This window comes from Pseudoliparis swirei, chromosome 24 (genome assembly GCF_029220125.1).
Source record: "Pseudoliparis swirei isolate HS2019 ecotype Mariana Trench chromosome 24, NWPU_hadal_v1, whole genome shotgun sequence".
Classification (NCBI taxonomy): domain Eukaryota; kingdom Metazoa; phylum Chordata; class Actinopteri; order Perciformes; family Liparidae; genus Pseudoliparis; species Pseudoliparis swirei.
In genome coordinates, this window is record NC_079411.1 from 24,100,292 (window position 1) to 24,116,734 (window position 16,443).

The 16,443-nt window shown below is 41.4% G+C and overlaps 1 protein-coding gene across 4 annotated transcripts; it reads right to left on the reverse strand.

Annotated features, from left to right (window-relative positions):
* Positions 1–1,184: 1,184 nt before the first annotated feature.
* Positions 1,185–16,415, reverse strand: tdrd7a (tudor domain containing 7 a). Of its 4 annotated transcripts, XM_056409652.1 has the most exons (22): positions 15,960–16,415; positions 15,124–15,358; positions 14,844–14,988; positions 14,600–14,714; positions 14,270–14,386; positions 14,137–14,174; positions 13,495–13,547; positions 12,933–13,106; positions 11,884–12,660; positions 10,531–10,727; positions 10,171–10,363; positions 9,845–9,956; positions 9,488–9,699; positions 9,010–9,144; positions 7,034–7,117; positions 6,761–6,895; positions 6,362–6,472; positions 5,751–5,907; positions 5,341–5,498; positions 4,197–4,381; positions 3,568–3,728; positions 1,185–2,046 (listed from the first exon to the last, which is right to left on the reverse strand). In XM_056409652.1, the coding sequence occupies exons 2-22, from the start codon at positions 15,328–15,330 to the stop codon at positions 1,823–1,825; spliced, it is 3,690 nt and encodes a 1,229-aa protein (XP_056265627.1). In that variant the 5' UTR covers positions 15,331–15,358; positions 15,960–16,415; the 3' UTR covers positions 1,185–1,822. The 4 variants fall into 4 exon arrangements, with proteins under 4 accessions (XP_056265627.1, XP_056265629.1, XP_056265628.1 ...); XM_056409654.1 differs by having other exon boundaries at positions 15,154–16,415; XM_056409653.1 differs by having other exon boundaries at positions 12,933–13,103; positions 15,124–16,415.
* Between the last annotated feature and the right edge of the window lie 28 nt (positions 16,416–16,443).

The window sequence follows — 16,443 nt, forward strand, 5'->3', positions numbered from 1 at the left end:
TAATCTGTCAGTTGTTTATTTTCTCCTCCGCTATTGTTTCCGGTTGCTGGTGAAATGCATTCTGGGATATCTGCTGGCCAAAGTACGCACAAGTCTCCTCTGATGCATCCTCCGGAAAGTGGGAGGATCAAGTCACATCCGGGCATTTTGACCGTGCTTTGCGAGAAGCGGACTTTGAATTGGAACATGTACTTGGGCTGAGACTGATGGCGTTTCACGAGTCACGAGGACACAAGTAGAGGAAAGTACGCACAAGTACGCTGATTGAAACAAAACAACTCTAAGGGGCGTATAGAGCCAGTTCTTTATACCCAAATGAGAGACGCATACAATATCACATTTTTCTACCAGTCCTGAAATACATGTGAACTTTAACAAGTTTCGGGATATGATAATGCCCCAAAAAGGCAGTTGAATTGAAGAATAATAGACATGACAGTTTCAATAGGCCCAACATTGTCAGTGCTTTAGGTCGCGTTTGTTAACCTGCCAGGGGGGAAATATCTCTTAAAATTAGGTTAAAATGTGCTTAAGGAGGACGTTCATAAAGTAGCAAACTTAAAATGATCAAACATGATTTCAAGCACACTAGTGTTGGTTGTATCTTCTGACATTTAAAACATGTTTTACTGGTAGGCCACTCAGATTCAAAATGTCCTACTCTACAGAAAGCTACGGCAATTTAAATACATTTCATATTTCCTTCCCAAAAATATTTGCTTTCTCCAGACAGACTTCAACTTTACTTAAAACATACCTGCAAACTCATGAGGGGTGAAAAAGGTGACGAGGGGGGGGGGGGTGCAGGTGGCTTTTTGTTGTTGTCTCCATACACCACATCCACGTTGTTTGATGACACCTCAAAGCTTTTACAACTACGGTTTTTTGTTTGTTCTGACTGCAAATCTAAATAACAAACATTTTAAGAAAAAAAGGTCCTCTGAATAATTCAGTGATCGGGTCCTAATAATAGTAATAACAACTTTACATTATCATTATATATAATATGGTTAGTCATTCATGAACCAACTTCCTTTGTTACTTGTGTGCTCTGCTGAGCTTTGAGCCTGTTCCATGAACCTGTTTATGAGTCTGTTCCAGGAGCCTGTTTATGAGTCTGTTCCATGAACCTGTTTATGAGTCTGTTTCTGTTCAACGCCTCCAGTCAAAGGACACCCTTCTTTTGACTTCATGGTTTAATAACTTTAATTGAACAAAACCTTGTGAACAGCTTTTCATGTTGAAACACTCCAAATATTACAACATATTCATTTAGCCAAAAAACATTGAGTTATCAAAAAAGATGTTCAGTGAAGTTTAAACAATGTTTTCACATACTACCGCAATGCAGTAAGTAATACAAATTGTATTCATGTAAAAACATACATACATAAAATGAAGTGCATTATGAGCCACACCATAGCATGCATAATGCACAGCAAACGAAAAGCACATTAGATGGGAGAAGAGAGTAGTAAAAAATAACAACAAAGCATGAAACACACAGGTGGCTTAACTTAAACGTTTTGATGAATAAAGAATTCCGTTCGTTTAACAACGAAGACTGGAAAGAGCAACATTTGAAGCGTAGGGTATTCTTTATTCCTCATTAATAAAGAAAGCAAATTAACTTGACAAAAAAACTTTTATTTCTATGACCCCCAGAAAATGAAATGGAAAAAAAGGGCGTCTTTATGGCCTTCCTTGGGAGAGAGAATAATCCAAGGGCAGAGAAAGTGACGTTTGGCGTCCAACGTTCACCATTTTTACAAAATGAAAACGATGTTGCCGATTCATTTACCGACTTGCACGAGAAGACATCCTAGACTGCCGAAGACAGCTCACTGCTGATGTCTGCCATCATGCTGTGAATCCAAAGGTCCTTTTCCTCGTACGTAGTGTCCACCAGGTAAACAGAGAACCGGCATCGCCACAGCTGAGCGGCAACCTCGGACACGCTGTCCACCTGGGCCACCAGCGCTCGATTCTCCACGTGGTTCCTGAATAACATGGAGGCCTCCTCTGACCACTGGGCCTGGGTCATACCTAAAGAACAGACAGGGTGCTAGTAATCCAAATAACATCCCAAGCTGCTCCGCCTTGGGTTATCAAGCTGGAAATCAATTAACCAGAGCTGACTGGCTGATAAGAGAATATCTGAGTTTGGGCTTGTACAATTCCAGACAAATTCAAGGCGGAACATTTCCATGGGAATACAAGCTTTTAATGGGCAGACGATGGACATTATATTTGCATCAAGCTGTATCTAGACGTCATATACAGATGATTCTGTGGTTTTGTGAGCTAGCATTGAACATTAAAGCTAACAATGTGAGCTGTGTGCTAACTTTAAGTGAATAATTGGACAGAAATGTTTTACCATTAAAAACGAATTGAAAAAGATAATAATAATAATAACCTTCAATTTTATATAGCGCTTCTCTAAATACCCGAAGTCGCTTACAGAGTCCAGTAGTCATACACACACACAGTCATCCCGGTGGTGGTAAGCTACATCAGTAGCCACAGCTGCCCTGGGGCAGACTGACGAAGATGAATCAAAACAACTCAGCATGCTCAATTAAGCTACATCCCACAAGGTAACAGCGAGCAGAAAACTATCAGACGCTGATAAGTTACAAACAGTGTCACGTACCTCAGCCTATCTGCTGGTAAACTGAAGTATAAAAAATAAAGAATATATTTACTCCATATAATCAAAATTTACCCGAGTGCATGCAGTGGGTTGTAATGTTACAGAATTCACATGTAAAGGGACGATGATGATTTATTTGTACATGTGATGAAAGAGTACGCTGCTGAATGCAGTGCATTGATACAACTCAATTAATTGGCCGTTAAATTTCACCAAAGCGTATGGAATTTCGTTGTTTTTTGTGCATTATCTTTCCTCCAAACAAGTTCACTAATAATAAGGTTTGATTTTTATGTTGACATTCTCAAACATTTAAATTAGTTGCAGTTAGGGATGCACCGATCTGATCGGCGCCGACATTTTTCAAAGTAAAAGTCCTAAATGTTTAAAGAAATCGGTAATTTCTTTAATGTTTGAGTTGCTTTATATATGTATTTCCTCATAGTCCTAGGCAATAATGCTACACAATAAATACAATGCTTCAATCGACACCGTGATCGGTATTATCGGATCGGCAGATACTGATTTCAGTGATCGGCAGATACTGATTTCAGTGATCGGCACCAAATACCTGATCGGTACATCTCTAGTTTCAGTCCCTATAAAACCCTTTTACTGTCCTTCATAGCAATGCACCATTACAACTAGCTTGGTGTGAGTATGGGAAGATGGATCCAGTGATTGTTTGCATCAAACGAGGACATCTTATTTACTATTAAGAATTAAATAAAATGAAATTTATGCAATACGTTTTGAGTGTGGTTGAACCAACATTTTTATCTCAGGTTCTAAAAAGCTATTAAGCAATTCCGAAATCAAAGTTACATTCCACTAACCGTTACATATTAAATAACACAGCTTTAATGCATATCTATCAGCAACGCTACTGAGAGAATTATGAACCAACTCACCTGCAAGTTGTGTAGTGATGGCCTGGAAGGGCAGCTGTCTGAATTCCTCTATCAATGGCCTGAAGAATGTGTTTCGGACCAGCTCATGTTTGCCGTAGTCCAACTCAAACACAGAAGCCAACCCGTTGGCCAGAATCCCCTTCACCTGCACTCGGTGCCAACTGGGTACAAACATAAAGCAGTTATCAATCAGACCAGAGCAACCTTGTTTTGACATGTTCTTCTTCACTTCCTCACTATGGCACGACACAGACTGCTGATCTCACATAATCTGAGACACACACAAGTAGCACAAGGGCAGTAATCTAGAGAATGCATTTGTTTACAAATTGGTTTGTCAATTTGTATTCATCCCCATATAACCCAAGACTGCTATCGAATGAACAACATAACCCGAAGTGATCCGATTCCTTAGAGCCTTCTGTGGACAGGGCGTTAATTAAAGTTTTGCTACAAACAGACACAGAGCATCCGGTCCTTGTGCAGACGTTTGAGTTGCAATTCTAATACGATTGTGACGTCCAAATCAATTAAACAAATCTAATGAAAATATGAACACAGATCATTTGAAGACGCATTGTTCATGATATATCACGTTTGAATCAGCTGAAAACACATTAAGCACTTACTTCTTGTCTATTTTGGCGGCGTAGACCTGTCCTTTCTGGATGTTTGGTGCAGAGTTGGTCTGGTTATAATAGAGCATCATCTCCCCCATCAACACCACCAGTTTATGCAGGTCCTGCCATGGCTGCACCACAAAGTAACCAGGGTGGCACGCCACTGGCACAAACACGTCCATATTCTGGCCAGGCTAAAATAGAGGAGGAGAAGGAAGTGTGTTATTATATATATACACTACCGTTCAAAAGTTTAGAGTCACTTAGAAATGTCTTTATTATTCAAAGAAAAGCAGTTTTTTCAATAATGATAACATTAACCAAAAATACACACTATACATTGTTAATGTGGTAAATGACTATTCTAGGTGGAAACGTCTGGTTTCTAATGAAATATCTCCATAGGTGTATAGAGGCCCATTTCCATCAACTATCACTCCAGTGTTCTAATGGTACATTGTGTTTGCTAATCGCCTTAGAAGACTAATATCTGATTAGAAAACCCTTGTGCAATTATGTTAGCACAGCTGAAAACAGTTATGCTGGTGATATAAGCTATACAACTGGCCTTCCTTTGAGCTTGAAGTTTGAAGAACAAAATTAATACTTCAAATATTAATCATTATTTATAACCTTGTCAATGTCTTGACTATTTTCTATTCAATTTTCAATTCATTTGATAAATAAAAGTGAGTTTTCATGGTAGACACGAAATTGTCTGGATGACCCCAAACTTTTGAACGGTAGTGTATATATATTTTTAAACAAACGGTAATTTCTTTTTCTGATGTTATTCTACAGTCAAAATACTTGAAAAAGCGACTAATAGTATATTGCTATATTTGTGGTCCAACTCTTTATCGGAACTAACGTGTATTTGACGATAATAGGTCTGTAAATAGGTCTTTATACATCTCCAACATTAAATAACAGAAACTTAACACCCAACAGCATATAGGAACGAAAAATGAATTGGCAGTTTAGAGTCGGGGGACAGTAGAGTGATGGATTTGATCCACAGGCCATAAAGACATTTATCAAAGAAATCTACAAATGAACGAACGAGTCAGTAGCCTGAAGAAAAGCTACATCACATATACTTTGCTCCCGTGACAAGTGAGCCCCAACAAAGAGTTTGTCCGTCTCCACACACCTGGGGCAACTCCAGTGGGGGAGGCAGCGCAAGTGGCTTGGTCGTCACATCTGGAGTAGATGAGACTTCTGCACCTTGAAGAGGTTGGGGTGAGGATGTGGGGATGGTATTCAGGACCGGGCTGCTCAGAGTCAACTTCTCTACGAGAGCACTGAGACCTTGTCATTTGGAAAACACAGGTACATAAAAGCTTAGTCAGCACTTTAACCTCAGCCACTGTAGTTTAATACAAAATCCCCCAAAACAAACAAACTCTCAATGTGCTAATACCGTGACTTTACATTGAACAGTTGAGCGCAAACAAAAACTCTTTGAAAAAGTTACAAAGTTTGACCCGACGTATACATGCATATATGTACATACCATGACTGACCCAGAAAGGACTTGTGTTTTATGTTGTGCAGTATTACCTATATCCCCTCTGCTGTTGTGAGAAACTAATTTCTGCCACAACTCTGACTGGGCCAGCTGATGGTTGATGCTCTTGTCCATCTCCGGACTGCGAGCACCGATGAAGAGGTACATGTAGACCAGCCGGCCCCCTTTGTGCTGGTCCAATTTCATGATCTAAAATTAGGGAACAAAGGGTAGGGGGGAAAAGAAGAAGAAAAAACACCAATACAAAGTTAGAGACCTTTAAGGGACTGTTATTGTTTTGCAATGTTCTCCAACAAGACCTTACTTGTAAGTTTGATTTGCAGTGTTTACATTTGAAATATCAACACCACTCCTGCTTCACTGCACATTGTTGTTGTGCTTAAAGCAGTCAAGACTTTATTATAAACATAAAATAAACTGGGCTACTTTATTACTTACTCCTTTTTCAACAGCTTGAATTCTTTGTGGCATGGATCCTGTAGAATTCGTGTCCATATTGGCACGAAAGCTTCACCCAGTTGTTGCAGATTAGTCAGCTGCACATGCATGCTGCGGCGCTCCCGTTCCACCACATCCCAAAGATGCTCAACGCAATCGAGACTGGCGACTGTTCAACTGGGATACGTGTTCAACTTTATGTTACCTTCATTGTACAGTCTTCAGAGCCCATGACAGCCTTCTTCAGCCACAGGACAGCCTCTGGGCTCCAGTCTCCCTCCGGTACTCTGACGTCAGCCAGGCGACATTTAATTGCCTGAAGAGATACACACAAAAACCCAAACAACTTTAACAAACTACTATATTAGAATCTTTGGAAACATTGTTTGTTGATATGAAAACCCATGACAGCAGTCTCAGTTTTATACAGCCCATCGGTATAATGTTGACAATTTAGTTTTTGCTTTGTTTTTTAAACGGTCGGGGGTTAAATAAACGTTGCAAACACAATTTCCTGACTTCTTTGTCCACAAATAATTTCCCGTCCTTTAACAGCTCAAGTGACAGACTTAAAATGAATCAGCAGAGAAGAGAGAACGCTGACCAGTGGTGGGATGATGGTGAAGACTTTGAGGAAAATAGGGGGGATCTCTCGCAGATCAGTGACCTCTACTGTTGCTGGGACGCCCAGGTCAATGTAGAGGATCTCAATCACTCGGTTTCCGTAGATGTTGGCGATCTGAAAAACCAAAGCAACAACTTGAGTGTGAAACTAAAACAACAGGACATCAAACTCTCATGTCAATAATGCAATTTCAATACTTTCAAAGTCCGAAATAAAGTTTAAGAATATTAATTGGAAGCATTCTGTTCTTACCTCGACTCTGGACCACATTCCTTTGTAGCGGGCTAGACAGAACTTGCCAATGAAGGGTCTGGACACCAGGAACTCAGAAGTCATCTGGTATGTATAATTACAAAAGAAAAAATGTTACCTTTCCTGAGACGACTTTTGTGGTTGTGCGTTTTGAGGTAAACCTAAATTAAATTGGGAACCTAACCAGTAGGTGGTTTCAAGCTGATTAATATCACCAGTCAATGAAGGATGAAAAGGCGAAAAAGGCGTTGCTTGTTATGAAGCATGTCTAACTTCATGTGGCTGATCTTCAGCCATCAAAAAGGCAACAATTGTAACACGCTCAAACGGTTTCAGAGATGCGTCTCAACAGTAGGGGAGAGCGGGGTAATGTGAGACACCCCCTGTATCTAGGCAAAGGAACCCATTTGTGGTAATGTGAGAATTATGTTTTCAAGCCCCTCCCATTCCCCCCTTGCCATGAAAAAGAAGTGGTGCTGGTGCTGTGTTAAGTATGTTTTTTTCACAAAAATTTGTTTTTTGCATGTAAAAGTAAATTTTCCTGCTGTGAACTAAATCAACTTTTGTGTCAAAACAAATTGATTTAGGTAGAAAACCATATATCATACATGTCGATGAACCTCTAACATATACAACCATGTGATTGATGCTAGCTGAAGATTAGCCTGAATGGCTAAGATATGTTGTTTTTTCTAAAATAGTGGCTGTGGGGTAAAGTGAGACAAATGTTATGGGGTAAAGTGAGACAGTTTACCCCAAGTTAAGTTTAGTCTTAAACATATTTGAGTGTAATATTACATTAATTATGTTGTGTTTGTAATATCATAAACATTGTAGAAAAGCCATCATGCCAAGAAACTACACCAGGAAGACAACATAGGGCCAAACACCCCTTGCAGAGATGGAGAGTGCAGCCGCTGAGGTCATGCAAGGACATGCACTACCGTTCAAAAGTTTGGGGTCACTTAGAAATGTCTTTATTCTTCAAAGTAAAGCACTGTTTTTTCAATAAAGATAACATTAATCATAAATACCCTCTATACATTGTTAATGTGGTAAATGACTATTCTAGGTGGAAACGTCTGGTTTCTAATGAAAGATCTCTGTCATTTGATTGTTAATTAAAACATTTTGCATTATATTTTGTTGTATAGGATTTTGTTCTGAGTTACTTTCAAGTGTTTAAATTAATGTGCTGAATTGATCTTAATCTCCATGATTCTATTACTAGTCCGATATTAGTTTTGGAATGTGTAGTTGTCAATCTAGCCGTCAGGATTGTAACTATTACAACATGTGTTGTTATGGTAGTTTTAAAATGGAAAAAGTAAGTGGATCACTTTACCCCCTTGATTTCTCAGGTCTGTCTCACTTTACCCCTAAGCTGGGGTAAAGTGAGACACAAGACCACTTTTTTTGAAACAATCATATTTTCACTGCCCTTTGTCCAAAAGACATTCTGATAACGTACATTGCGAGGTAACATCCTGAATTAATGGGAAATGTGTACGTTTTACTAATATATCATTTAAGCTCGCCTAGAGGGGAGCAAATATAAAAAGTGTATCACATTACCCCGCTCTCCCCTACTGTGTTTGTGATTCAGTGTGGATTTACTCTTGTTACAAATATTTGGATAAAGTCATCCCTCCCCCTTATCAGATCACATCTTAATGACTGTAGAACCTTGTTTCCTCGCCTCCGTCAGCACTAGAAAGGCTCTTTACTAAAAAACTAGTTGTAGAACCTGTCCTGCTTTTATAAAGCACTTAGAAACCTGCCGTTCAGTGAACTTGCTGTGGTAATTCAAACTGTGCCAAGTCAACCTTGACATGAAGCAGCATTTCTCTGCCTCAAGCAGCCCACTGAACAGACACCTGAACATTGCTTTGCCGATATTCTATACGCAATCAAAGCGCCACATGAAGTGCTTGACAACAAGATGAAGTGCAAGGGCAACTGGAAGTCTTGTTAACCTGGGAGATGAAGAAACCTTCCGTTTCCTCCAGTAGCTTGGCGAGTCTTGCCGTTCCTCTGCAGGGCAGCTGGCAGTAGATGAGACCATCGGCACACACATTTGTGACACACACATCCAGATGGGTAGCATTGATCTACAGGCAATGGCAAAAATATTTTTAGATAAATGCAGGAAGGATTGATAACAGCGAGGACCTTCCTATCATGACTATCCAGCTGCTGGTTTCAATTTAAACAGAATGAGTCAACTGAGAGCCCTATAAATTCTTCTAGCAGGGTTCAACGTGTCAACAGCAACACCCACTGGTCGAGCTGAGGCAAAGATAAGGGAAATCAAAAATATAAGAAACTGCCCCTTGCTGCCATATAATTGTATTACTCATGCACAAAATTAAGACACAATCTGCTTTTGTTGCAGAGGGCTCTCATGGGTTGCATGCATCACATTATAATTGCAGTTAGCACCACCATTCTTACAGTCAGAGGGTTGCTCATGGTCACGTCCTGGAGAGCCTTCAGGCAAGTGGAGTTGATGTTGATGTCACAATCCTGCGAAGTGTCGTACAGAACTGCAACAGGCGTCTCATTCTGCTGACACGACGCTATTGTCTCCATCAGCAGGATCTTTCCGACTGCCAACTTTTCCAGAGCAGACAGCACCAGCGGATCAGAGCTGAACGCCTCTAGACCTGGGAGAAAAAAAATAAAGTAGGACGGGAAGCAGAGGAAGGAGGGCCATTGTACAATATTAACGTTTTGTCCATCGTGTATGCCTTGATCTCCATCACTTACACAAAAGAAAGTCTTAAAATCATGTATATATACTCAATGTACCTGCAAGTCCAACACTAATAGCCTGGAAAGGCAGAGAGAGGAAGTCCTGGTGCAGCTCCAGAAGATTATTCCCACTGGTTTCCACAGAGAAACCATCGTCCACATAGTATACCTGGCAAACAGACAAAAGCTCCTTTACTTCAGAAACACTCACCAAACCCGTAGCTACCGACTGTCTTCTGCCGACAAACTGAAAATTGCCACAAGCTGTGTGAAGGCACAAAGTCAACATTTCTGAAGAGAGAACATCACTAAACTGCTGAATAAGCATTTAACCCCATGACAAGTACAAAATAACCTGACCGCCAACTGAGTACATTAGTTACCTTGACCGTGTTATGGGCCATAACACCTAGTACTTGAGCTCTTGATAGCTCCTCTCCATCTTGCCCTCTGACTGTTACCAGCTGACCAACCACAGGCTTAGAAAGAGGACGGTGGGTGGCGCTTTGGCTGTAGAAAGTGTGCATGGCCCTCTCCATGGCTTCCTGGGCGTTCGAGTATTTCTCACCGACATACCTGAACAGAGAGATGATCTGTGCATGGTAGTCTTCAAAAACAAAAACCTGGGTATTGCATGAACAGAGCAACCATGAGTCGTTGGTTATGTTGTGTGTGATTTCTTTTTTTTCTAAATGCCGTTCTTTCCCCCAGGAACAATTCATTAAACTAGTCATGAGTCTCACCTTAAAATAACTGCATTGCTTCTCTTGGCATTCGCAACCAGAACAGAGGGATACTGTTCAGAGGGAAGAACCAGACAGGGAGGCACCACGGGACCCAGGACCTCCAGACCAGAGGGAAGGCGAGGGCTTCTGCACGGCTGGCCGACATGACTTTGTTTGGCTTTCATGTCAGCGCTTATGAAGTTAAACAGGATGGCCTGACCACAGCAAATACAGCAACAACAAAAACAGGTTAACAGGAAGGATGTCCCAAAACTCCCTAAAGATTTTAAGCCGACACAGCAGAAAATAATCCATTATTATTGTTGAAGGAATTCCCATTTAATCCACAGAGCAAATCAGGCAGTAACGTATTCTTAATTATCACAATTCACTTGTCACTGGCAATTGACTAAGCTTTAACCATGGACTGTATAGAATGTGGAAATAAACTACGACTCTAGCTTTCTAAAAGAGCCGCTGTGAAGCTCAAAGTCGGTGGCTACGGCCGTCGCCATCTTGGCAGCGACATCACAGCCAATCATTCAGTGCGTTTACATGATGGTATAATTTGAATCTTGCTTTAGTCGGACTATGCTATCTTTTGGGGGATCTGCTATCATCCCAATATACATGGCAGTGAGGAATTCGAATCATTGGCCTTTGAAAGCATGTCATATCCGATACGATAGGTGGCGCTGTTTTCATTACAACTCGTGGTGATACAGCCATTTCCGCTTGACCTCTTCACCACCACCAACAACAACATCAACATTTCGAGAAAGATGGCGAACAGAGAGCAAGGCGAAGCTACATCCCTCTACTATTCTTGCATGATGTTAATAGTGACATTATCGTCTCTTTCGACTTCCGGGTCACGACATGGGAGGGAGGGGGGAGGAGGGCGGCGGGATCTCGAGCATGCGCAAAGACGCAAAGTCCAGTTCCTAATCCAATTCACCGTTACATGCCGCGATAGTCGAATTATCAACCGGATGGGATCGAGTTATCCAGGGGTGTTAATCGGATCGTAGTCGGACCGCACATAGTAAACAAAGGTGTTTACATGAAACGGATAATTCGATTTCAGTCCGACTAAGCCAGTTATTCGAATGGATGTAAACACGGTCACTTACTCAAACTCTAAAAATGGGTTAAGAGATGGGGAAAACTTTGGGCAAAAGTTTAACGTTTCAACATGGGGGGGGGGGGTTTATGAGGATTGACTTGCTTTTGGAGCCTGTATCAAGTGGCCATTTAAAGAACTGACGTTTTTGCCGTCGTTTCTCAGCACCGGACGTATCTGGCAACTTCATTCTACTCTGAAAGACTCACTTAACTTGTACATTGTGTTAAACTCACTCATTCACTTACCTTCTTCTTATCATGTGGAATGGGGTACTCCACAGAGAATATATCCGGAAAAAGGGACAAGTTGTCCAGAATATGATTGGGGAATGGCGTCTTGTATGTATCCATAAAGAGTTTCGGCAAAGCATGGGCCCAGAGACCCTGACTGCACGTGGTCAGAAGCTCCTTTATTCTCTGACGCACCTCAGCTGACACAACAGCGGAGGATGTTGAGGGAGGACAAGGGATAGAATCAAATGTAGGGGAGAAGGTGACCGTAAGAAATGGTAAGATTCCAGAGGCAGGTTGTAGGGGGGAAGCCAATGAAGGAGCGCTGGTTGATGCAGGGCAAGTCAAGTGAGCTAAAGAGTTTTGATTGTGATTCGGGGCAGTGGTCGGCATGTTTGGATTTAGTTTAAATTGACCACTGGAATTGAGGGCCAGATTAACACAGGAGGGCAGCTGTGGAGCAAGAGCTGGGTTGCGGGCAGGGCTGCGGAGTGTAACTGAATTTATCGGTTTGCTGGAAGAGGCAGCATCAGGTTGCGGAGGAAAAAGGAAGGTTGGTTTAGCAAAGGGGGCTTGGTGGGGAACTCTAGGTTTGGGGAACGAAAAAGGAAGGGAGGGGGAGGAAGGTTGGACATGAGTTGAGGGGTGTGAAGAAATGGGTGTGGTGGTTGAATCAGTGGGTGATGTTGGAGGCATGTTGGTGGTGCTTCTTCGAGGAACAATACTCTGTTTAGGAGGCAGAGGAGGGTAGATTAGGCGGTCAGCTCGGTTGGTGGAAGGAGGTTTCTCCACCTGTAAAAGACAGACGAGCAAGAGATGAAACAGGAAGGAAAGAGATTTGAACTATCATATATTATTACGGTTGCGTAGATGCATAAAAAATATATATTTGTAAACACTTCTGATTGAACCTCCAACTTTATTTGGTAAAACATACCTTTATCGACTTGAGTATTTGAATAATGCCTCCCCAAATCCCTGATGTGTAATTTTGTATAGTTTCAAGTAAAACTCCCACAGCTTCATAATATCAAATTGTTTGGGGGTATAATTATCCAACTCACCAGAATGATGTGTGTCCACTTTTTCAGATCAATGAGCACCTGAGGGTGGAGCGTCTCATTGAACATTTCACTGTAGACACCGGGTAGTTTCGACATCCAGAATCCACTGCAGTGTTTCTTCAGGACCAGATTTATTCTGCTCTGCACCAGCTCCACGTCATACAGACAAGACTGCTTGGAGAGATGACACACAATTGATCAGTTTGGGTATATCCCTGTGCTTTTGTGATTGAGTTTTCAAATAAAATAAACCCAATAAAGCACAGATTAATTTGATCTGTGCTCATTAAGAGCTGATGGAAAAACGACTGCTGTGACATCACTGATCAGGGTGTGGCTCGAATGCTGCATACATAAACATTATGCAAATTAAATATGCAGGAAGCAGTCGAATGTATGAATTCAGTAAATAGAAAAGAGCAAGGATTAAAAACCCTTTGATTTAGCCTCAAACATTTGCACATGCATTGTAATATGGATGCAATTGGGACAAAACAAAATACACTGCAACTCAAATGTGAGCGGTTTGGTAAATTCGGGCAAAAATTTAACGTTTTTGTACTTGGAATTGGTCGAGTCCGGCGACTTGTTCAGGAGGCTTCTCTGTGACAGTTTCTACAAAGGAAGAGGGGAAAGTGCTGTTATCAGGAAGCAAGGCGGAGCTGATTGATGGAAAGTCTCCTGACAATAATCTTGACTTGGTTTTGGAAGTGTTGCCCAATGCTGATGCAATAACTGATAGTTGTATATGACAAGTGGACGACTCTGGACTATTAATGGGGTTACTATTAACGGTATAAAAGCACACTTAAATTCTGCTAATTTGTTCATTTTGACTGATCCATCAGTTGTCAAAACTCCTACTGCACTAACATGCTGGCTATATTGTCAAAGAGAGACACATGTGGGACATTAATAAAGCAGCAAACAACTATAGCTATGTAAAGATGTAGAGGAGAAATATCTACCTCAGCAAAACAAATGGCTCCAGACTTTGTTGCCTGAGTATTAACATAGTTGGCTTGGGGTGCATATCTTTAAAAAGTTCACCAAATGCAGCAAATCTCAAAAGGGTGACCAACATGGACATAGTGTACCCCAAATTAGCTTCTATAAAGTATGTAATAAAGATGATTATATTTAAATTGCAGCAATTAAATGATGTGACATTGAAACGGATACACACCAAGAAGGTCCCACATACCTCTGGGCCTCGGACAGTTTGCAGAGTTCTTCTTTATCCTGTAGGCAACAAAGCAGTCTCTTGAGCATATTGTGCTTTTCACAGCAACAAGCTGCAATTCAATACAAATATCCTGCTGCAGTTCTATGTTCACCTGTCAGGCATGAAATACTGTTGTACAGCTGGTTGAGGAGCTGATTGAGGAGCTGGTTCAGGAGCTGGTTGTCTGTGCTGGACAGGAGTGACAACGCTAAACTTCTGGTCCGACTGCCTGTTGTTGGGGGAGAACACAATCAAAAACTCTGGTTTATTAAGTGACAGAATTGCAATGAAAGAAAGGCAAACACCACTTGGGTTTCCAGCTAACTGATATGTGAATAATACAGCTGCACTGTGGTGGATTGGCTATTATTTCTATAGACAATGTGTCCATCAAGGTTGAAAGTACTGCTCATTATTTCTTGATAATTCTTTTTTTATTTACCTGTAGTCTCCGGAGGCGCTGAAGCCTCTTGAGCCGTCATTAGACTTAAAATGGTTTGCTTTCCAGTTAAAGTCACCAGTTGCTGAAGGTTGGCGGAGAGAGGACCTTGGCCTCACTAAATGCACGGAAAGGTAGAAAATAGGTAGGCCAGAAAGGTTAGAGGTTAATGAGCACAAAATATATAAATCTCTTCAGAGATCAAGCTCTGTGGTAAAAAAAAAACAAGCAAATCGCATTTCCCTACCATTGAGCATGTATGGGTTGGAAGGTTTGAATCTCATTTTGCAGTTGACGACTTGAGAGCGACCAGACTTCTTGGAGCTCTTCTGGTTGGCCACCAGCTCAGCAATGTTAGCCGTCTCCTTACACACTCCGGCAAAGCATTTTATCTACAGAGCCAGAGAAATTGTACGGTTAAAAAAAAAATGATGACGTTCACAAATGTGATGAAAGTCAAACAACTTCTTATGAAGTTTCTTCGTTGGCCTTATGGATGGGTAAATGAAAAAAGATCGGTCCCTCACATCACCCATGTGGAGCTGCTGCAGGCGTACCACAGAGGGGATGCTCTTGAGATAGTCCTCCAGTTTCGAGAAACCCAGTGCCTGCAGCGGGATGCGCTCTCCGCACAGTGACCGGTAATCGGACTGGAGGTCACTCATGGACACACCGGCCTTGCTGGACTGAAGTACAGACCGCAGCATCTTCTTGATGAATTCACTGTCCGACATCCTGGTTAAATTCACAGGGAAATAGAAACTGACAGACCAATCAGTAGGGTTAGACGAGTTAAAAAGAAGATATGTATACAAATATATTCAACCACGGATCCATCCCTGCTTGGTAGATGTTATGTTGATTCACATTTACTAGACACGATAAACATGCTTATTTACTGTATTAGAAAAAGCAGAAATTCCACAACAGTTTCGTCTGTCAAAAACGCAGCTGCTCTTCAAACTGGCAAAACAAAACACGATCTGGCCAGCCAGGTTAGTCATATTGACTCTTTCTGCCGGGATTTCAGACTCTCAAGCGGCACATTGATAAATTCACGTTTTCCTCGAATTGTCGTATTTGTCTGCGACGCGTGAAACGTTGGGAGATTTATAATCGGACTCTAAACTCAAAAGAAACTACAGACATGTGCCGTTAAATTGGCTGTCGGACGGACAACGTGGCCGTGGGCTAACGGCTAACGTTAGCCGTTCGTTTGCAGCTAGCATGAAATTAGGTTTTCGGTTGTATTTTTTTTTAGCGGCCTTTGACAAAACAGCCCAAAGTGCCTGCAATGTGCAATTACGCCAACTCAACTTTAACAAGAGACCCATTATGTTTCCACGTGCACACCTTAACGTACCTGTAATGTCCACCTGTTAACACCAAACTGCAGCGCCGTCTTCAGTTCACCGCATTCAAAGTGCGCAGTGTCCCGACTGGGCACGTTTACGCCCAACAGTTCAAACGGTCATCGGCGGTTAGTTTGCCCCTTTTGGCCGAAATTGAGGCTTTCCTTTTCCTTATATGGATCTAATGTGCAGTTTTTAGGTGAGCAACGAGTAAATTCAGCAGAAAACAGTCGTTGGAAAAGTTGCTGCGCGTAAGAATTTTTTTTAAGTTAGGCGCAGCATGATAAATTCAAATCACATTTATTGTTTGAGTCGAGCCCGGAAATTCAGCTTTTACAATTTGTTTTTTTTTCCAACTGAAAGCATTTGTTTGTGCAGCAATAACGTGTTTAAAACTTACAAATACAAAGCAGAAGTTTAACTAAACAAACTTGTTTTCAGAAGAGCTCTCCAAGTTGCACGACCACCAGGAAGTCCCACCGAATCCCCAATGAC

Excerpts from the sequence above, each read along its gene's own strand:
- tdrd7a (XM_056409652.1), bottom strand. The coding sequence starts at position 15,330 with ATGTCGGACAGTGAATTCATCAAGAAGATGCTGCGGTCTGTACTTCAG. Across the intron at positions 14,387-14,599 it reads AGCGCCTCCGGAGACTACAG|GCAGTCGGACCAGAAGTTTA; the intron begins GTAAATAAAAAA and ends CCCCAACAACAG. Across the intron at positions 2,047-3,567 it reads CATCACTACACAACTTGCAG|GTATGACCCAGGCCCAGTGG; the intron begins GTGAGTTGGTTC and ends TCTGTTCTTTAG.